The following is a 24578-nucleotide window of genomic DNA, read 5'->3' on the forward strand; positions in this document are numbered from 1 at the left end:
CTATATCTTTTTATTTAGGCTCGATCGAAAAAAATGGTATACAGAATGAATATTTTACATAGACATGTTTTGATGAAATGATTTATTTTGATGAGTTCTACTTTCTGTAACGTGAAAGAACTGACCTTGACGCTGTGAAAAGAGGGACTAATCTTAGGGATCTTAGGGAAAAAATAAACAAACACAAGAAATAAAATCCTAGAAAGGGAATGCTCCAATAATTCCAATCATGTTAATACCAGATGGAAATCATGCGAGAGTAACTAAATATCAATATTATTGATTATTTATAGCAAGAATCAACTCGATGTTGATGTTCGATGAAATATATTTTCAATTACTCATCCAAGTAATCTCCGCGTCACATATATCCTACATTTCATTTAATATGCTGCAGTAATTCCGATTGCACCCTCACCGTTCACTCTACAGATGACGTCAGTTAGGGTGTTTTCATCAGGGTAGCCAGTTTTACACCCTGAAATAGCTAAAGGCGTCATTTATTCGTCCCATCCATCAGCACGAGACAAAAAGGCCTTATTTTTCAAACCGTTTTTGTTCGGTACTTTTTTCATAGCACCTACAGGGCCAGCTAATTTGGCCCATTATGCAAATTTCATTGAGCATCATTTCAAGTTTAATGCGACCGGTATAAATTCATTTTGTTCATCGCTCAACACTGAGGCTCCGTTTCATGGTTATTAAAAGTGGATATTATGGGATTACACCTGATACAATATCGGAGTGGCCCTCATCTGTGTTTCCTCTCATCTATTTGTTGAGGTAAGGAACACTTGAAAGTGATTCCTGAAAGCTGCAGTAAGCCGCTACTATTAATTCAAGAGGGCGCCACATCAATAAAGCCAGTTATAAGGATCCTTCCAGATTTATTTCCGTTGTTTTGTAACACTCGATGATCTTATCTGAGAGATTCTCGAAGGCATTTCCATCTTATTGAGAATTTAAAATTAGATTTCAAGCAAAGAGTGGTGGATTGTTACTGTCAGAGAAATACTACTTATCCTCATTTATCTCCTGAAGAATACCGAAGATTTGAATTCTCAAATTCAAAAGCAAAGTGCTCGTCGAAAGTTAAAGATGAACTATAAAAGTCCTCCACAAATAATTGAAAAAAACATGAAATGTGGTGATATAAGATAGGTACCTTACTATATCTTTTTTTCGGGAACAATCCCGAAATCTCTAGATAAAATTAAGAACAAAAAAACACAGTCGAAAGAATGAAAATATATTTTAAGGTACCATATATCCCAGAACTTCCACAAAAAATAAAAAGAACACTGAAACAGAAAATAAAGTTGTTTATGAGAGACATTTTTTCGAGGCTATTTATGGGATTTCATGTTTAAATTGTAGCAAAATGTAGTAAGACAAACAAAACAGTATTTAGAGTATAATAGATATTTTGTATCATCTCTCTATTACAGTCGAACCTGCAAATTGATTGCCGAGGCGCAGCCGAGGATAGCAAGCAGGTGAGACAATATAGACAGTTTTTTGCAGAGGTGCATATTACATTTTTTCGTCAACCTCACATACCTTTATGAAATTAAGAAACTACCCGTTTTATGGCCTCATCTAGGTGTCCGTAATTGTCAATTCCCTGAGCTCTGGTCAAGTGTTACTGTTATCCATATCGCTATCACTATACATTCTTGATTATACTGAATATTAACATTCAGACCACGTACCTAATTCACTGGTGAAATCTAGCCGATTTCGTAAAGAATAAATTTGACCACACAGCAAATGTTATTGTCACAGGCACTTATGTTTTCATCAAATTCTGTATTCACAAAATTGATTCAATCGCCCCGAGATCTAAAATTGCTCAGTGACGAACAGCCGGACGAAGAGTGAATCAGGACGGAAAGTACTCGCCTTCAAAAATAGTTGACTTTTCGTTCGGAAATAAGTACGTACAAATTTCATTCTTCGTTCAGGTCGACGAAAAAACAATACTAAAGTAACATTAGAGATGAGAAAATAGAGAAAGAACAACTCATTTTTGAACAGGATCAGATATTCTATTTTTCAAATAATAATATTTTGATATTGATAAAGATTTTAAAAGAAGAACGATAATAGAAATCATATATGTACATGACTCTGACATACTTTCAAGTCTGACACAGAAAACCTGAGTGAGATATACAGGGTAAGCCTGTATGTGTTCTATCAGTCGATAACTCTTACAAATTTCGTACTGAGAGAATGTTTCAACTTTGTCGGAATCGACTCTAATTAGCTAAAATTTTTTTTGACTTCATAGGGTGGTCCGAAATTGGTGAAACACAAAAACATCCAATTTTCATATTATATCATATTCTGTATCTGCCTGAAATTCTGATTTCGAAATACCATCCTTGTTATAAAATTTATCTGTTTGCCTTTTCGACATAGGCCGACAAATTTTGTGATTATGATGGTGTTAACTAGCTATCATATCTTGAAAACCGTTCGAGATAAATGTATGTTTTCTTCAGTTTGTCGGATCACTACAGGTGTTCTGAAAGACACTGTAATTTTTCGACACTGACGTTTTAAAAATATCGGGTACGCCATTTTCCAAATGGCATGCCTTAAACCTTTTTGTTGGATACCTAATGCCTAATTTCATATTCCTTTACGCTGTGTGCGTGGAAACTATAACTGTAGTTAGAAAGTCAAGTTTTCTCACAGTTCTGGTTTTAATTTTTGATAGGGGATAAGTTGCGATGGATTTGCTAGGCGAGTAGACTTTGACCTTAGACTTGACTCGAAGGTAAATTTGATACATTTACTTTATGGGTTGCTCTTGATAGATTCTTGATAATTCAGACTTGATAAAGGGACAATCCTTGTCACCGAAACGTTGATTCAAGAAGTTGTTTCAGAAGAAAATACAGTGTGATACATGATATTTGTTTTATTTTCATACGAAAGAGTGCTTTACCAGGTTTTTATTGATTCATCCTCTAGTACGCTTTTTCTGTTCTGTAGGAATTCTACAAATAGTCTGAACTAAAAATATCCACTTTGTCCTTTTATTTGTCTGTATGTTTATCTTTATGAGAAACTCTACGCCTTCGCCATTTTGCAACACAAATTACATATACTAACGTCGCGATAATAAAATAATAAAAACGATTCAAGTTATGGGGTAGATTGAATGCTTCGCTGTAAGGAGAGCGAGTGTTCGATATAAACTAGTTGTCTGAGTGGACTGTCTTCCGATAGTAGTGACAAACGATTAGAATATTTAATTTTCAATCTTTGATAAAACAAAAACATTTAACCATGGTGAAATGCTGTAGCTTGCGAGAATGTAAGAGTGGTTCGGCGTCAGAAAGAAAAAAAAACAAGATAATTGCGAAATCAAAATTGTCATCCCGAGTTAGAAGTGCCCTCTTTTAAATAAAAATATCATGCGAATAAACCTACATTGTTCAAAAATGGAAATTTCTGAAGATTTTTTCTGACATAACATAATACATTGTCTCTAATGGTTCTCAGTTGAGTATTGGAAGCAGAATTTCTCGTTTTCAATAATCAATTATTAACAATATTAATTCCTACATATGTAGGTATTATATTTTGAATCAGTGATTTATATGGAATTTTGTTTATATCTTCATTATTATGAATGAATAAATCCGATAACTAACTACTCTTACTATACTTATGGTATTTAGTTGCATATAAAAGGGAAAATTAATATTCCTTATAGATTTGAAGGAACGTATCTGAAAAATCATCAGAAACACCTAAAATAATAATATCAAAGGAAACTGACGCTAAAATTCCCGCCTTTTATTGATTCTCCTACCGATAGCAGCGACTCCTTATTTTGCCTGTTTTTGAAAACATATTTTCAGTACGGCCTTCGTTCTGCTTCTCTGTACTCTGCATTGTGTAACCTGTGTTCCTACCAAGAGAAAAGACTAATAATAGTTATTCACGAGAAATTTTATTGCGATTAATAGGAACATATAGTCATTTTTGTGAGATATAATTAAAAATATGCTAAATAGTACATAGAGGCTTTTTTTGAGTTTTATTTTCCAATATCTGAAACACCAGAATTGAAAATAAAAATAATTTTAATCTTTATTCCTTATGTTTCAGATGTTTGAAGAGAAAACCCACAAAAAATTGCAAAAAATCTGCATGTTCTCTCCACAATATACAACGAATATTCAATTAGTAATATAATTTTTAATTCTTCGATCTTTAAAACTTGGTCAGAATCAATAGGTTTATTCAAATAATTTGTGTTCAGTGTGCCTTTTTTGTAATACACCACGTGCGCAGAATGCGAGACGATGTGAATCTCATTAAATTCAGAGCCTTATTTATATTCCTTATGCATTTCTCGCATCTTCCAATTTCTCATCATTTGATTTCCTATGCGGAATCAATGCATACCTCATTCGCAAGTATGTTCCCTTTTGCACTGCATCACCCCAAGGAGAATGCCGAGGAACCTGAAATATTTCCCCCTCCCATAGATTTGGGATCAATCAAAATTATGTACTTATGTACATATGTTCATATAGCATACCTAGTGAGTAAAAAGTTCCGCACAAAATTCACATCATCAATAATGACTATTTTGTAGAAGTATGCTCAACTTATAATGTTTTATCGGCAATTTTGTCATGCACTATCTACGTAGGGTGAAGGCTAATTGAGTTTTTCACTAGCAATCCAAAATTTTTGGTGCCAAAAATGTATAGAATTTTGTTGCTGAGGATGATTTGGTTATCGATGTTTTTTTTCATCAATACCGTTTTTATTATTAAGATAAAATGGCTGAATTTCAATGAATTCAAATCGAAAATTATATACAAATACACATTTTCCTCGAAAACTTTAAATACATCACTTCTTAGTATTCAGGTATTCAGCTTGTTATAGTGAAATTTGTGAGGCAAACTGAAGAGTTTTTTTTTAACTTGTTGGTGGTGGTGGAAAAATGCGAAGCCATAAACAAGTACCTGTGCTGCGCTTTAATGATTTGAATCGGGAAAACGTGCCCATAAATCTCTTTATCTTTTGTAAAGTGGCAGCTGAATTTGAGGAAACGGGTTCTGTGCAACATTCAACAAAATTGCAATGACCTAATTTCAGATGACCTGTATGAATGTTTTGCTTGCAACTGTGGAATGTCCCCATGAACATATACATAAGAGGCCTGCTCGCCCACCGGATTTAACACCACTAGATTTTTATGTGGTGTCACAAAAAAAGGTGTTCGAAGAAGGCAAGAAGTCTGAAGTATGCTCCTCCAAACTCTGCCAAGGTCCACTCAGAATGCTCAGGGCAATGTCGCAAATGGTGCTCAATTCGAAATGAAACTGAATTACAAGAGTTTCACCGGAATGTGTTGATTAACCACTAAAACAGTTTCGTTATCACAGCATCTTCAAGTCAGTGAAGGTAAACTTATAAGGGCCAAATCTATTCAATACTCAATTTGAACATTCAATTGACTAACTAAAAAACGTATCAATTACATTATCATTTGTTTTTATAATTGTGACTTTTATTTCAGACAATTCATCAAATACTACCGTACGAAAAAGTAGTTGTTCAATAACACTTCGAAAACATAAAGGGCTCCTAAAAAGTACGTCATTTGCCCAAAGATAAATAAAAAAGTGACAATTTCAATTTAATAAGTTCAATCATTTTATCTCTATAATGAAAAATGTTGATAAAAACCCTACATAAGATCAATGGAATATCTATTTTTAGCACAAAAAGTTCGTAAACTGATTTCGGAAAAAAAATCTGGACTAAGATTCAAAAATAGAGTAGAACAAGTTCTTCAAGCGTAATCACAATATTTGTGATTTGTTTTTGTTTTGTTTTGGAAAATAATAGTCTTGGAAGTAGTACAGGGTGGCCCGTTTAATATTCCCTATCCCCTTATCTGAGAAATTGTAATAGCTACAAGAAATAGTTTCACATAAAAGTTGTTCATACTCTTTCGAACTTTACTTTTTGGTAAAAAAAATTGAAAAATCAATTACAGACAGGGTGGTCACAAGAAGTTACCTTTTGTTAAATGGAACATCCTGTATGAGATTAGATATTTGAATAGTACTTGGAAAGACATTTTCAAAAACATAGGTCTAGGAGGGTCTACGATTTTTTGTTTTTGACTTATAAGCATTTATCTGTCAAAAAGAGTCCAACTTCAAAGGACTGTAAAATATATTCTATGGAACCTAAAAAGTCCTACGTGGTGTCAAAAATTTTTTAATTCAGTCTTCTTCTTATTTATACTTCTAAACTTTGAAATTTACCAACAAGTAATCAGTGTTGCCAACATTTGAAAATTGTAGTTTTTCTGAATTTTTTTTTAAACGGAACATCCTATATATCAATACATTTCCTCGTAAAGCGTTCCAAGAGCTATTTGATGATATAGCATAGCATATCATGGGTCATCTGGTCATAGCTTAAAAGTTACAAGTTCGAAAGAGCATGAACAATTTTTATATGGAATTTTTTTTGTAGCTATTATACTTTCACAGATAAGGGGATAGGGAATTTTAAACGGGCCACTCTGTACATACGATTCGAGATCAAGACGATCGACATTGGTTGCTTTACGAATGCTACCCCAAATATGAAAATGTGCCACGCGAGCAATAGCCTGAATTATTAACTGATACTGTTGAAAAATAGAAATTACCACGCGCGAGGTGATATTAGGAATATTGAATAATTTTCAATTATTCCTGAATTTCAGCGTAATTTTGGTATATATCACTATAAAAATTTTTGCAATATGTATATGAAAAATTGAATCACCGATGTCACCCCACCGCTATTCTTATCGAAATATGTTGAAAAATCGTAGAAAAATGATTGTGAAAACAAGTGTTATAGACACTAAAATTCAACTTTTTTTTCTCATGAAAAAACAACTAAATTGAAAAAAAGAGACGGGGAGATATAAAGACGTCCTACATGCAATCATAATAAGTTGATTGTTAACAGTTCTTTATATCCGCAGAAAAATAAGGGTTTCAGTTAAAAAAAAGTATTGTATTGGATAGGTTGATAAGCTTACTTCAGTGCTTTGCCTAATCTGTGTTCAGGTCTAACGTAGCGCATGAATATATGGCGATCAATCTATCAGCTGTCATTGTATTGTCAATCAACTTATCTTGATTAAGAGTGCAAACTTCAACGTCGTAGAATAGAACGATAGCTGTGTGTAAATTGATATTCCCTTCGAGTAGTGGGAGTGAAGTAATGGCACCTGGGGAACATTCTCTCGATAGGAAACAGGAAATGATTATAATTGAAGACATGCTCTAGATAAGTTTATCGAAAAGTTATGTGTGCCTAATTAAAGCAGTTGATTCGTAACATACAGTCCCTGGCCAGTTTATTAGACGCACTGAGGATTTTTTCTATATTTACTGGTATTGCCGGAGGAAAAAACAGAATATTTGAATTTCATTTCCACAGAATGTCAGTTTTATCTACGGCTCTCATTAAATTGTTCTATTTGGCATTTATTTTTGATGTTGTAGTATTAGTACTTAAGTATGAATCAGTACTATATTTTCCAGTGGACGTCTTGCATTCTGCAGGTTGGACGTTATTTCGATAATCCACATATGAAATCATTATCTTCGAATGCAGCAAACCGAACAATTCTGCATTGATAGTATGAAGCTCTCATAGCTACACAGGGTGGCTCAGCAAAATATTAGAATTTCATGTTTAATCATCAATAAATCAATATTTTTTATTGAATATGATATATTATATGTGAAAACCATTTACAGATGAAGTATATGTAACATAAACATTCAATTTAATAATTCAATATTGAGATTTTGCATCGAATCAATGCGTCTAATAATATGGCCAGGGACTGTACTTACTTTAAGAATGATAAATTCAAATTATGAACACATATAGAATAGACCACTTATAACAAAGCGCCCGTAAAATATTAGATTTAGTTTTCGGACAAACTTTGTCCAGTGAACTTTCTGCTGCGTCAATTTCCTATTAACCTTTATTAATGAATGTATTAGATTCAGTTTTCGGACAAACATTGTCCAGCTGCGTCATTTACATATTAAACTTTGTTAATCAATGTTCATCAATAATTTGAATGATTGAAAAAAACGCTCGTCTTATTATGCACACATCATCAAAAACTTTTTAAGGGAAGGGCATTTATAATCAATCAACCGGTAGAGCATGAGGAGAAGACAAAACGAGGGTGGATTTAGAAATATGGGAATAAAACAGTCTAATTCCATACAATCAAACCAAAACAGAAGTAGACTGATAAAATACTAAGAAGTGGTTTTTAGCTGTCAAAGTTTTTAGTTGGCTCTTATTGTTACTTTGTGAGTCGAAATCTTAGTTTTCGATTACGAAATATTAGACGTTATATGCTTTGAACTGTCAAACTTTAGTAGCTCTCTGTCATCCTCTTTCGTTCGATGTTTCCTTCAGTGTCATTTCCTGGTACTGAGACACTTAAAAATTGCGTCTGATGGCAATCTTTCTTTTATGCCTGTCCATCATAATGTGAATATATTGATAAATTTCTTAAAAAGAAATTTGATCAATTCCTTTCTACCATATGACTGAATAAGTAATGCCTTTGTGGATGAGTATGGAATCCTTGTGGAACGAAACACAAAGAAGTGTGGAGGTGTAGAGAGACACTCGAAACTGTAATTCACCATCAAATATTCAGCGGGAAATTTAATTTCCTTATGCTGTTGTCTCCCACTTCACGACACTTCAGATACTGCTAAGAGATATTCATTTCCACCTAATTTGAATTTTCGAAGTTTTAATATGGAAAGATATAGCCGAAGACTGGAGTAGTATGTACGACACTTGGTGGCAGGTATAAAGAATGTTCGTCCATTCTCGATTTATTAGTTTTATGATCTTTGTTTCTACCCTCGGTGTGAAGTTTCGTGAAGTTGAAAGTTTCCTTCTACGACGTTACTCTCTTTTTGAGCACCCTGCTTGGGGCAATGGGGAAACTTCCATTTCCTTCACGAAGTTCAAGTTGTCTGCTTACTCCAAGACAAGAATTCGTATGTTACCACAAATTTGCAATTGCTCAGTACCAAACTTATTAGTTGTCTGAAATCTGTATGAAATGCATCATAAGGATTACTTCATTGGTTCAATTGTTCAGTCATTTCCATTATATCAAAAACGGCTCAGGCTTTTATTAATTCTTTTTTTTTCAGTTCGGTATTTTTCAAATGAGCCCTCAGTTTAGGCATGTTTTCATTATTGCTGAACTCTGGAGTTTTCTTCTTTGGTCGACCACTTCCTTTTTTGTTTAAACATACCCGTTTCGTCAACACATCGCAAAACAGTACAATAGAAAAATTCATACTTAATAATCTACAGCAACATAGGCTTCTATGAAGCCGCCGGAACAGAATATTTCAATTCTCCTTCAATTTTCTTCCCAATTTTGAAGTAGGATTCAATAGTAAAAGCCCTTCATACGTCCGTAAAAACCATCTTTATAATTCGCTGATAATTTTAATTCAACAACAATCCGAAATGCTAAAATGATAGTTCACCTGGAAAATAGTATAGCACGAGTTAAGAATCACGTTTAGACACAAAATATCGACGTTCATAATTCCATAGCCTACTTGACGACGATTTTTTTTGAAAGCACGTTATCTAAGCGCAATTCCGAAACTGTTTATCGAATGTCCACAATTCCTTCCGCAAAGAATTCAATCTGTGTTTTAATCGAGTGGTAAGATTGTTGAAATCCATTTATCGAGCTTTACCGCACGCGCCATGTGCAATGTATAGTACACGTTTCCCCCAACATCATTACACACTAATTATATTTCAGATAGCGTCGCTGTCCGGAGGCAAAATAGACTCGGTCGTAGGGCACTACGCTGTCTGCAATTCCTGCACTTAACACTTGATGAGGACCTCGGTCTAATTACTCGATTATTTTGCAGATTCCATTTACATAATACATTCAACCCCCTGGGGACATTTCGAGTTTTCTCACTTTCTACGCGAAAATTGCGCCTTCGCTAACAGGTCTTCAATTATATTTTCGACTTTCCCTATCTGAAAGATTTTGATGTGATTAAAAGCATCCTCACCTCTCGTTCCGAAGAGATCGTGATGTTTTCCTTATCGGATCCGAGGTTTTGAGTTTCGATGGCACTCGAAGATTTTATTGGAGTTTAAATGGTCCATTTCTATTTATTGAATGAAGGGAAGACATGAGTGCTTCTGTAAACATCGGAATTTCGCACTATAACTCTCTCTTCCGAGGTGAAAAACCTTCGATGTATTAAACAAAATATCGATGCACAAAAAAAAAACCTTGACGTTTAAGAAATATCATCTAGTAAATATTGACGCACTGTAACATCAATGTTTTTTCTGGTGAAAACCAGTTTTAAATTTTTATACCTTAACGTTTCTGTCCATTACATGGGAGGTATATTTTTCATAGTGAAACTCCATGGGACTATTTATCATTCTTTTTATGATTGAATGTTGGAACAGAGTGAGTAAAAAGTAAGGAAAAACACTATTCAGTAGAAACATGCTAGAAAAGGTCAATTTTAATTTTAAAACTATCCAATTATAATTGATATATAAATTGTCATGTACCCTCTTCGAGGGGTGGAAGGTGGAAGTGGAGGGTAGTTTAGTACATCACTTAAGTTTTTTTACTTCGCCTGTTAGTAGGGTCCTTATAGGGGTTTTTTCTGTTTAGGAAGAAACTTTCTGCATGTGTGCAATGTCCCCAGAGAAGAATTCAATAAACAGCCAAACACTGAAATATCTATCACAAGATGTTTCATATAGTTTTTCTGTGTGAGTGCTCAGGTTTAGAGGGATATTTCATTACTATTTTGGTTGATGAAAATTAATTTTTTGCATATGTATAATCTTTATTGAATACCACACCATTCGCTGTTAACCACTAGCATGCCTTAGTCGTCTTTCTCTGAAGTTCTACGTGCGATGTGTTAATAAAATGAGTCTCATCGGCAAACAACAATTTTTGGTTTAAAAGGACGTACTGGAATAGAATACGTCATTTATGTGAAAAGAATCGGCCCTGGTATAGAACCCTGTGGGACACCAAACCTAGTAGTGACGAAGGTTAGTCAAAAGTATTTCGCCAATCAATCTCCGTAAGCCATATGTTTATGTATAACAATTCTTGACCACCTAATAGAAATGGCCATTCCACGATTACTCTCTTTCCCCTTCAAGGGTAAGTAATACCTCAAGAATCTCCATTCAAGAACAGCACTCACTAGTTCTTAATTGGCGCTTATAATTTCAGACGTAAAGCCTTATTTTTTTTAAATTGAAGTTAAAGGACATCTTAATGTCACCTCGTCTTTTTTCTTCCAATTTCGTTGATTTTTATAAGAAAAAAAGTTAAACTTTATTTTCTGGAAAACTTGATTTCACAATTATTTTTCGACGGTTTTTCAACACATTTCGATAAAAATAGCGGGGTGACATCGGCCATTCAATTCTTTATATATTGTAAAAATTTTATAGTGATATATGCCAAAATAACGCTGAAATTCAGGAATAACTGAAAATTTTTCAATACTCTAATATTAAACCTGGCGTGGTAATTTCTACTTCTCAACTGACTCAGTTCGTAAGTCAGGCCATTCACCAAATATGTGGCACATTTTCGTATATTATATACATTATATATATTATATATATATGGGGTAGCATCCGTAAAGCAACCAACGTCGATCGTATGTAGGGGAGATTAGGGAGCATTGATACATGGGGAGGCTTGATACAGGCTTATATCCGCGATCTGTAGCCGTTTTCAAAAGTATTATACTAGTGAACACTATTCTTTGGCAGAGGGCATAACGTGACGTTAATATGTAAGGCTAACAGTAGTTTGTTTGTGAAATATTCAACGAAGAGTGTTTCGAGGTGAGAAATTGTAAGTTTTTACTCAAGTTACCTAAGGGTTTTATGATCATGCATTAATTCTTCGGCATAAACAAACATTTCACTGGGAAATATGCATAAAACTACTCAATTTACAGTTTTATTCGCTTTTCAAAATATATGGGTATAAGATGAAAACATAAATCACTTTAAAAATTGCTTTCAGGGAGGTTTGAGACATTTGTCGTGGGGAGGCCTGATACATGTATAATCTTCAAAAAATATTCCGTAGCTAGTTGGATAGGCCTACATGAAGGCGTCTTCACCATCCAACATATCAAAGGGATTTTTAAAAACCGTACAATCCCCATGTATTTAACGAGGACGACTTTTCTTGTGTGGAAGTGACTAACTGACAATTTCCTGATTTTTCTACACCTATAGGACCAAAGCAAGCCAGTATCTCTGCTGACCTACCTACTGAGCTGAATAATCCTCTCGATTACTCTCCCAGTACATCGTATCAATCCTCCCATATGTGGGGAGGCTTGAGACAGTTTGCATGTTTTTGTGTTCAACGTTCTGTACAGAATAAGATGTTTATGTTTTGCGACTTCTATATTTATTTTGTTGAACGATTAATTGAAGAATTATATAATATAAGAAAAGTCCTGCTTCTTCATATAATTCAGTTTCCAGAATAAAAATTCCAAAAAACGTATCAACCCTCCCCAGTCTCCCCTACTACTTCCCCTTAAGCGACTTGAGGAAGAATTTGGCGCTGCTTCTATTCTAGCATTGGTGTTTTTGCAGAATAAAGAATCTACTTGTTGATCAATGCTGATACATCCATTCCCGAGAATAATTATTCATCAATTTGGTGAAGGAATATCTTTAATACATCAGGGATATCGAATTAAATGGCACACCAAGGCTACCCCTGATTAGTTTAAGGGGAATATTAGACCGCTTGAATATCAGGATACACCATTAATCTATCCTCTCCCATATCTTGGAATTATATTCGGGCACTACTTTTAATTGAATAGCAAGTACAGAAGTCTATCATTTGCATAACTGTGAGGAAGATAATGCAATCAACCTAGCCGTGTGGGTCTGTTTCCCCTCATGCAGGACTGAAGTGGATTGTATAAAGGATATCTCGGTTTCGCAAGAAACAGAATGTAATTGAAGGGATCGAGTAGCCACTCGTAAGATATACGAGAGCTTTTGTGTTCTACGAAGAGGAAGCAGATTTAATCCTTTGCTCACTTTGTTGGTACTGAAACGATAAGCACGTATTACCGATAAATTTTCAAATCGATACATCTGCGAGAAAATCAAGCAGATGGACCATTTAAGAGGGATGTAAATCGACTTACCTCTCTTGAAAAGAACGAAAAATAAAGGGTTGTTGTGAAGTGTAGTACCAAGTTAATATCTTTAGAACGGAATCGATGATGTTCACGAAACAGTGCAGACAAGTAGGATGACGCATCTAATGCTATATTTTATAACTACCTTGCTCAGGAGGGTTTCACCGAAAATAACTTCAAATTTTTTATCTCAATGGAACACATTCTCAATTCGAATATTCGAATTGATGCTGTTTAAGTTGAGCTTTTATGTGCATCATCAACGAAATGTTGAATAAATTTCCCATTTTTGACGCATCAGAAGCGGCCCAATATTTCTTCAAGAAATACATATTAATATTTTCGGACATGGAATAAACTCCTGAATTTTTGCCACATATTTAATAAACACCCTGTATAAAAAACAAATATGGGTTTACTTGAAAAATAACAGAAAGTGAATTGAATCCCTCCAATGAATTTAATTATATTTTCGAATTGTTTGAATGTCTTGATTCAATTCACGTTTGGCATGCGGAAAAATTATCGTGCAATGAATTTCTGAAAAATATGAATTTAACACAAGAAATATGTAAAAAGAATAAAAACATCTCTGGGCCCAATGAAAACTTTCAAGGATGCTTTCGGAATAGTAGAAAATTGTTTACTTGATACGGTATGGACATCTCCTGAGTATGGTAGTTATTGTTATTTTGATTTAAACGGTTGAATCGATCAAAATATATACATAAAGAACCAACATATAATTCAATAAAATTAGAACTATAATAAACGTCGCCTGAGAACAAGACACAACACAGAACACATTATTGGATTACTACAAATATAAAGTCCAGGTTCAAACCGATGTTGAAGCCCAAATGGAAGAAAAATTCTTAGTGTGTGCTTATGTGGTTGTTCCGGAAAAATTCATTTCATGTGAATGAACAAAAAACGGAGAGATGAGAACTCGGTGGAAGTTCATGAAGGCTGATCATTTTTAGGAGTTAATTGTTTCATTTCTGGGTAAACTAGAAATCGTATGGAAAACATCAAATGTAAAAATCGCAAATAATATCTACAATTTTTGTATATTTATCACTCTCCAACGTCACCTCGAATTTATGGAGAAACCGATTTTCCATTTTTAATTTTTTCCGTAACAACAATGGTTCGATTTCGATGACAATTAACAGAAATGAAGATTTATGTGATTAACAAGTATGTAGTTATTTTTATCTCAGCAAAATTTAATTTTTGCATTTTACGAGTTACCGTTTGTAACAAAGCAGAATTCAGAAACAAATTTTCGAATATCAAATTAATATTATTTGAATTTAACAGCAATTAATGATAGAACTGTTCATTTCAGCGTTAACCTTGTGCCAGATTGAATAGCTGCAAAAAATTTCAAACTGTAATAAAACTGTATTATATCTTCACTATTTGTTTGTTCTTTGTTTTTGAAAATATTGTTCTAGCAATCATAACATTTAGAAAATGATAAGAAAAATTGAAATTATATCTTCACTACATAGGTACATATTTTGAATGTTTCCGAAAATATTGTCCGTCATATTCAGAATATCATCAACTCATGAAAATGTTCAAAACATCTATTTTGTTACAGTAAAATACTTGGTTGTGCGGAAAATTGATAAGAAAAAATAATTGCATTTTGTACAACTTCTACATTCGTATTTTTATGCCGAAAATTGCAAAAAATATTATTCACCCCTAAAACTACCAACTATCCCTTCTCCAAGAATTTCAGCGAGTTCACTCTTTTTACTTTCATTTATTCATGCTAAATTTTCTAAATAACCATATCTTTTTTTTTCTCTAAATTATTTCTGGCCCTGGACTAATACTGATCCGCTTTATGAAATAAATTAGTGAACACTAGAAAGGATGAACGCTGATATGAAAGAAAATAAAGAAATAGAAGTATCATATTTCGATTTATTCATTTTATTTTGTAAAGATAATTTATTTCTTTTATTTATATAGAGTATTATTCTTCTGGTAACTTGATATGTGATTTTCTCATCGGAACATGGCAGTATTCGCAGTCTTGAAGCAATCCAACAAATTTTTTTTTCATTTTTCATATAATTAATGACTAGAGCCATTCGATTCACCCTTGAGAATTGAGTACAATAAAATAACATCACAGAAGTCATAAAAAAAGTTTGCAACAAAATTATCAGATGAAATTATTCCCTATTAAAATTACTTACAAATGAGTCTCTGCTTTATTTAACACAGAAAAACACTTGAACGTTGACAAAACGCGTACGCTACAACGCAAATCTCACATACCACTCTCACCGTACAGAGGCACGTCCTGCCCCTGCGGCAGCGATTTCGTTACTGAATCCTGCTCCTGCTATTCCTGCTGAAACTGAATGAGAATTTCAGCATCCAGCCGCAGATTCAACTTCAGACTTCCCTTCAGTCATATCTGCGTCGCTGTGAAAAAGCTGTGTCGCAAGCGTACGAAGCAACAGAAAGAGTAGATGGAGCGATCAACCAACTAAATTGCTAGTTGTTCACTCGTTCCTGAAAATGCCGCCGCGATACAATTACATTTCTTTTTCGCAAACTTCATAGAACAGGGTACTCGAATATTTCTACATAACTGCTTTTTCAATAGGAGATGTGAAGTCGTTATGGAGATCTGCTACTCGTGAAAAGGGACAATTTGCCATTTAGCAGAACATAGAGTCAGAGAGGATTGCTTCAAAATAACGTGCGTCCAAAAAAATTCGGCGTCAAGTAGGCTATGGAATTTTGAACGTGTCTAAACGTAATTCTTAGCATGTGCTATACTATTTTCCAGGTGAACTGTCAATTTAGCATTTTGGATGGTTGTTGAATTAAAATTATAAAGATGGTTTTTATGGACGTATGAAAAGCTTTTACTACTGAATCCTACTTCAAAATTGTGTAGAAAATAGAAGGAGAATGGAAATATTTTGTTCGGCGACTTCATAGAAGTATCCCAATGTTGCTGTAGATTATTATCAATTTTCCATAAAACTGTTTCGCGATATGTTGACGGAACAGGTATGTTCAAACAAAAAAGAAAGTGATCGACCAAAGAAGAAAACTCTAGAGTTCAGCGGTAATGAAAATATGATGACAGAAGCTCCACAAACCTCTGTTCGGGTTTTATCTCAAGTGACTGGAGTATCTGTTGGCATATGCTACATGATTTTGAAAAACAATCATCCATTTGTTTCCATAAAGATTGACATGTTATCAGAAAATTGAAAAGGTTGTGATTACCTACCCTTGTAGCATCAAAAAAAATTGGAGTTCGGTATGCATCGAAGGCAAAATGTGGGAGCTATTTTCTTTTATGGAATTTTAACAGCAGAATGCTATGAAGGAAAAAGCATCCTGCCTTTTTATAGCCAATTGAATTTCGATAAATTGTCCAATAGCCATTTTCATGTAATTCAGTTCTCTAGTTTAGTCATGGATTTTCATTAATGACCAAATCAATTCAACATTTATAGAGAATTAATAAACATATTGAGATTCTTACTGTGATTTATTCATATGACTGAAGTACCTAGAACTTTTTTACAAAAAAAAAAACATAATACTACTATCAATTCAAAATTCATGTCTCTTACATAAATATGAAAATAGTGGACGGTTAAAATTTTACGAAACATTTTTTTAACCGGCTCAGATTGCTTGGATTCTTGTCATCTTACTTAATGAAAGAAATGGCTTTCGCACGTTGGGTGAAATTTGCAAGAAATTTTTTCTAAAAAGTGCCTTTCCACTTTCCGTACAAAATTACGATATATAGATTAATGTCATCTTTGTTCACATTTTGGGAAGATGAAGTATTTCAAAGACATACGTTCAGCCACCGAACATCAACCTTCAAAATTCTACTTGACGACGTTTTTTTTGAACGCACGTTATATAAAAAATGATTTATAAAAACAAGAAGGTTTCGTAATATTTATGGTTGATGTTCTGTATCTAAACGTGACACTTACATTGTACAATCACATAATTAGCAGAGGGAAAATATGTAAATATCTCAATAATGTATCCCTACTGTAATTATCGTTATCAAAACTCTTTGGAAAAATTACTATGTCTCGGACGTATTTTGTACGGAGCCTACTGGTTAAGGTTCTACGCACACAGTGTAAAGGAATAAAAAATCAGTCATATTAACTTCACATGATACCATAAATTGAGAAAACTTAAATGTATAAAGTTGGAAATTTCATGCTTAACGAAGAGTGTCGTGGAACATTTCCACACATTGAAAAGTCACATTGCAGTCTTCACACAAATGAAAACTAATTTATGTAGGTAATAAACTCAACTTTTCCTACAAAATACATTGAAAGAAATTATATATTATATATTAATAGGTTAATAGCGTCCATGTGCCAAAAACTTATGCACAGCAAAATCTTTCTTCGAAAATTATAACTTGAACTATCAGATCTCCACCAATTCAATGGTTACCGGTTATTTCAAACATTGTACCGCCCATATTCGTAGAAAGACTGCAGTTATAAATTCTTGGAATAAATTTCACTCCTTTCCCGACTCATTTCCAATTCTGTCCTATATTCCACAAAATATGTCGCGCAAACTCTTATGGTCCAACTTTATCCTTAAAATGAATGTGAGGGGCAAGGATACTTGGTAGTCTGAATGGAATACGTGCACTATTTTCAACCAAGAATTAGTTAGTGATCACTCAAATAGAGTTCCTGGTTTTGATCTTCCCAGGAAACTATTGGTATATTGTGAATCGTATAAGAACAGGTCACGGACGTTACAATAGTACCACAGCCGTCTATAGACGTTGTTTAGGAGGCTGTGAAACCATACATCTGTTTAATCATTGTCCAATTTATGAATTTCAGGATGGGCTATACCTACATATAGTTTCCGAATATTTTTTAATTGGGTTGTGAATTTGAGGTGAGTCTGATATATAGAACATAATCATCTCACATTTTTCTGCTTTTGTTTTTTTTATTTCAGATGAAATTTTCCAGTGACTTGCAGTAAGAGACGACTCCCTGGGATTTTTTCCTCCGTCGAGGAAATAATCAAGTTTTACACTGCGAGATGTCCTTCAATATGAAATATTTCAGCTTATTTTGTGAACATCTCTTACAATCTACTACTCCACTACTCGAGGGGAGCAAGGATTTTTCCCTAAGCTCTAGTAGCATATCGCACCTCTTTTGGAGGCAAAACACAAAGCGATGAAAACGGCAATTAACAAGCTCGGCGATGTTGCAGCCCAAAAGAGTCTTGCAAACATAAAACGCGAGGTCCGTCAAGAAATAAGAATATTTTGAAGTCAGATATTCTGACGAAATGGTTGATTTTACTAGGACATCTTAGAATGAAACAGTTAGGGATAGGTATTTAAATATAGAGACTTGAAGCAACGAAATATGCACAATTCAAATAACTTTTTTAGTATCAACTGTTCAGAAGATAATATTAAAACTTTTATTTTTCATATAAAGTAATATGGCATCGGTATAGATATCATGAAAAAAATTTTATAATCAGTTTCCGTCCCAAATCTCGTTATGATCAGATGATTCATTTGGCCATTTCCATCATTCTGGATTATTCTATGAAGCCCAATAAATCCTACAATAAATTTTCATCGTCAATTATTTTACGCCAACAATTAGCAGAGAGGAAATGTAAACAGGGCGCTATACATATTAACGATGTATTTGTGATACACAGAGACAGAGATGAAAATCTGATTTGAAAACTGTTTTCCCGTGGTTTAAGGTACGGTTTCCCTTGTGATACATATATTTTTTTTTCTTACCTGTTGTATAAGGCTGAGAATACTCTCTATCTGGGCTTGTAAGACACTTTGTGTCTTCTTCTTGACTAAGCTGTTGTCTGGAGTCACGAGGATTCGAGTATGTCTCCAAAATTTCAATCTGAAAAAGAATTTCAAATTAGATCGACCCAAATGGATAAAATGATGAGGAATTCGATAAGAAGAAATACAAGAAATTGCATGGTTAGACATTATAACATTGTGTTATGGATGGATGGAAATATCATCCTCCCAAGTCCAATGCGAATTGACGCATTGGTACGTAAGGCAACGCTAGCCTCGGGAAAACACAGTCATTGAAACAAGAGTTGGGCATCGACATTCTTAGCATGATTTAGTTTTTGGCAATGCTCGGAAACACTTTGTCCATAAGTTTTTTAATTCCGGTGAACTGACCAAAACAAAAAGAAAAATGCTTTTCAAGTTTGATCGTTCTGCGGATGTACTAGAATGTTCATGGGTTCAATTAAACGTACTTCCATAAAACGGGCCACTTCAAACAGACATTCAGTTCATCAGCTGGTGTTGATCGTGGAATCACTGTTAATATTTGACGAAAATCACCTGCTAGCAGAAGACGGTTTTGATTTCGTCGAAGGTCCTGCAACTTTCTGTCTTATACCTTATAACATTTCGAATGTGCCATCGTACATTCATTCCACACAATCAATTTGCATTTCTTTTAAACTTTGACCACGCCGCAGTTCCTTGACAGGTTGCACATTGGATTTTCAATTTTTTGCATATTCAAGGGAGGCTTGGGTTCCAAGTGCACTGTTCGATTACCTTTCAACAATGCAGCTGCAACTCCAGATGGGGTAAATGCCAAAGCAATTCCATTTCGCAAAATATCATCAGACGACTCATCTTTGTATTTGTTCCACAAATCCATAGCTTGCGATGGGAAGCAAAAATTGAATTGTCGAAGATGACAATCGAAAGCAGTGTTTCAATTTTATGAGCATTTGATGAAAGTATTGCATCTGCAACCATGTAAGCCCAATGTGTGTCCTTCTCAAGCAATTGCGAACGTTAACAGGTTTCTCTGTAAGCGTGTAAACTTCAATAGAAACTCTCTTCGTTATTTGATATGGATTGTGTGAATGCAATATAATGCATTGTTGCTTGAAAATACTTTGGTTGACCTGGAACTGGTCCTTTTCCTGTACCAGAAACCTATGGAGGGTAGAGAGAACGAGAACAAAAAGTGTCCACAAGAAACTGCAAATAGGCCAGGTGGCGCTGACAAGCACTGGGGGTATATAGTCACTGTACTTAAAATGAACAATTGAACAATATAAAGGATTAGTTGATTTTAAATGTCAAAAACAAACATTTTTAGTGATTTTAACCTAGACATCGGTAATTTTCGTAAATAAACCTTCGTGGAATTTGAATTTATTACATATTTGTTGAAAGTTTGTGTAAGCAGTTATGAAACTACGGGCAAATTATAATTTTTCCAACCTAATGTGAGTACAACATTTCTTATATTGTAATCGGCTTAATTCATCACCTGAAATTTTTTTTATAATTATTCCTCTTACTTAGCAGAGACCCCTGAGAGGCTACAAAATTGCTAAAAACTCTATTGAAACCTGAAAGAGTTCAACGAAAACCAGAAATTAGGCTACAATAACTGGAAAATGTGCAGCAGCACCCAGAACATGGATAAGAAGTTCTCGGTACTTGTGTGCAAACAATAATTTACCAAACAAACGGGTGTTTATCCCAATAAGCAAAGAAAACACATAGATGGCCAAATAGATGATAGCCTTGTATGAGGATGTTTATTGGCACCTAATTTCAAAAATGAAGGAAATTGATTGAAAGCTCTCAATAACATAATCTTCATCATCATATATAACAACACTTTCAATTTGTCCATTGAATGTAAATGAGTTACTGTTAGAGCTGATACGTATAAGAGAAGCTGACCAACTCCTTGATGTGATCATGTCGAGTCTTCCAAAGTTAACTGAAAAGTACTGAAAGCAAAGTTGCCGATCTGATATTGAATGTTGTGTTGTTGAAAATAAAATATTTATTTCAAGAAATTTAGTTTTTCATGCCTTTCCTTATATACCAAACCCTTTTTATTAGAAATCCACTAGCTTCACTGATTGTATTCATGAAAAACAATGCCTAATAATTAACAAAGAGACTTCCTAAATAATTTTCCTTTCTTCAAATTTGAATTATGATGCAAGTAAGAATGTATCTTCGGAAAGCATACATTGTATTTGTTCTTTCTCCCCATACTGTTTGGTAATGTTATAGTTTGTGCTCTTTGATTTCTTATCACGTCAATACTTATTCGGTTATAACTTACACTGACTTTTTAATTATATATTGAGGGATAATTTAAGAGGAGCATGTATTTATCTTGAAATTTGGGATTTGTATAAGAAAAAATGTAAATTTTTGAATTCATAATTATCATAAAGTATATCATTCGATATTATTGGTTACAAAATATCGTTTTAAAATAATGTTTTAATGAATGTTTTATAACTTCTACAAAGAAAAGCTGCAATTTTATCCAGCAACAATTTTGTATTCTTTTTGTTTCATATGTTGAGAAAGAAAATCCATCAAAAGTTATACATCATATTAGTTTTTGATGAATTGTTTTTATAAGATTGGTCACCAAAATCGTCAAATTTAAGTTTGTTGAAAATATCTGAAGTTTTATCAATTAATTCACCATGAATTAATCAATGAAATATAAATTATATTCATCAAGATGTTCCATTATCTTATCTTCGAAAAAGGCGCCAACAATTTATCGCCGTCAATTCTCCAGTGCTTCATAGCGCCACCTTGCCTATAAGCAGTTTCTTGCGGACACTTTTCATTACACTAGTTTGTTCTCCTTCTCTCTACCCTCGAATCTCCATACAGAAACCATTTTAGTTTATCTCATGCGCAACACAATCCAGGGTCTTCATATTCTTATTTTAAAGCTCCACAATATGAATATATAAAGTCCATTGGTCAAATGAAAACTATTGGATGTGCACTGTTATCAATATAGCTTCATCGTAGTTGCGATTCAACACAATCGCAACATTTGCACGTTGATGCGTCATATTGATGGAATTCGGGAGGTTTCAAAAAAATTAAGAAAATCGGTTCAGCCGACAACCTCGCAAAACAGGCCTCCATTTTTAATAACCTATAGAGATTTACTCTCAGAATTTCAGTTTTTCGCAAAATATATACTTTTTCAAATATTGCATCACTGTTACTGCGGATACATCATCTCTTTAAAATCTGATACTCCAACCTGAAACAATTCTTGGGTTTTTCTGAAGGCAAAACAGAATTTTTTTCAATATTTCCAACTTTTAACGAGCAGACAGGGTCTGGAAATTGGTAAATGTAAGAAACGTACCTCTTTCGTCATTTTTCGGCCAACTGTTTTTCACTCAATTTGCAGGTCTAGATATTGTTTATGACTATTGATTTGACTCTAACATGAAAAATATAACATTATCGATACCATGTCTCAGTTTTGAAATATGACCTCATTTATGTTATTTTTACAAAGCGTACTTTTCCAATTGTGGCCATCTCAATAATTCAGAGGAATCCAGATGAAATAGGAAGAAGAAGCAATAGCAGGTTATTTATACCCCGTCTTCTTTCGAGCTTACAGTTGTCCATGAGTTATTTTCTCTCAGCGAACATGTTTCTATATTTTTTATAGAAGTCAACAACCCTAATCCCAGAGGTATCACGTCAGGCCTACGGCAATCGTTCCAACTCCCACGTAACCCCTATTTCCCGCCAACACAATCGAATGGATAAAAGGGGACCATGGAATAAACAGCTCATCTTGGAATATACAGTTTTGATGAACATCCTCTTCAAACAACTGTCGAAAGCATTTCCCTCAAAATTTCTAGTAAAATTATCCCAATGGCAGCCGACGAATGACTGGAACCGTTTTAGTTCTCGTTTGTAGCAGGAAATACCGAGGGTTACTTTTGAGTTTCAGTTTCACCCCTCCTCATTCCATTTCATCATCAGTCATTTCGGAGCGACGAATTCATTTTCAAGGCTATGAATCGCTGCTATCTGCAGCAACAGTGACTGAACGCTCGAAGGAATTATTATTCTGATTATTCTCACGTATTTTAACCGAATTGAAGAGATTTTTGGTAGTACGCGTATTTACTTCCGGAATAATGAAAAGGTTAATATAGAGGGGATTTTATTCATGGCTCATCAGTATTCCACTCAGGTCTTGAAAAAATCGTGATCAAAATCTTATTCATCCCAATCCACAAAAGTGATGAGGAGAGATTGGACGGAACGAATAACCCTCTCTGAACGAACTTACGTTTGTTCCCTAAGCACTAAAAAGAAGTGTTTTGTGGACTGAGACTTACAAGGATTGCTTAGGTCCATGTCTCCAGCCCCCCCAAATTTGAATTTTCACCTTTTTTTGATGCTAAAGTTTTGTACTAGTTTTGTACCGAAATGTACCGTTGGAAAAAAGTTTTGTACCCCTAATTAAAATGATGAAAATACGGTTTTCAGTTTGGGGGGCCGTAGACATACTCACCTCCCACTTTTGAAATTGCAAATTTTTTATATCTCAAAGTTTTGTACTAGTTTTGTACCGAAATGTACCGTGGAGAAAAAGTTTTGTACCCTAAGATTAAGAAGTCTTAGGAGGGTTTCAAATTGGGGGGGCCGGAGACATGTTTTTGAAATAATGAAGTTTCGGTTCCCGAAACTAGCTGAAACATGTGTACTAGTTTTGTACCGAAATGTACCGTTGAAAAAAAGTTTTGTACCCTTATTAAAATGAAGAAAATACAGAGTTCAGTTCGGGGTAACAATAGACAGGCTCACCCCCAATTTTTTTCATTTCAAAGTTTTGTACCGAAATGTACCGTCAAGAAAAAGTTTTTTAATCTAAGATTGAGAGGTCATAGGCCATTCTACGAGAAAACTGAAAATCTTCAATTTTCTGATAACAGTTGAATCTATACTAATAATATGGAAACACATTGACGTCTTTTTTTTTCAAAACCGTGTAGCATATTCTTACACAGACTCCAACCACTAGAGATAAAACACGAACAATCAACATACTATCAACATTGTTGATACTATGGTATGCTCTTCTTTGGTAAACTCACAACCTCTTTGTCTTTCAAGACTTTCTGATTCACAGAAAACGCTAACACATGGCGAAACAGTAAATAGGTTCTTTCGAAAGATTGATAATCTTCAGCAATATTGGGGTACTCAATTTATCAACAGAATGTTTCAGATTTCCCTTCTGTCATTTGACCATTTCTGGAGTAGGATTTAATTATTATATAAAAGCTTTTTGCTTTTGTACATTTCGGTACAAAACTTCGAAAGAGAAAAAATTTTAATTTTCAATAGTG

At 34.1% G+C, this 24578-nt stretch overlaps 1 protein-coding gene across 1 annotated transcript in view; it reads right to left on the bottom strand.

Moving 5' to 3' along the window:
• The window catches only part of LOC123321598, a 252674-nt gene that overhangs the window by 27808 nt on the left and 200288 nt on the right, over window positions 1-24578 (bottom strand). Inside the window, exon 3 of the mRNA XM_044909278.1 lies at window positions 19150-19267. Coding sequence (XP_044765213.1) covers window positions 19150-19267 — 118 coding nt within the window. The remainder of the gene's footprint in view (window positions 1-19149; window positions 19268-24578) is intronic.

This window comes from Coccinella septempunctata, chromosome X (genome assembly GCF_907165205.1).
Source record: "Coccinella septempunctata chromosome X, icCocSept1.1, whole genome shotgun sequence".
Classification (NCBI taxonomy): domain Eukaryota; kingdom Metazoa; phylum Arthropoda; class Insecta; order Coleoptera; family Coccinellidae; genus Coccinella; species Coccinella septempunctata.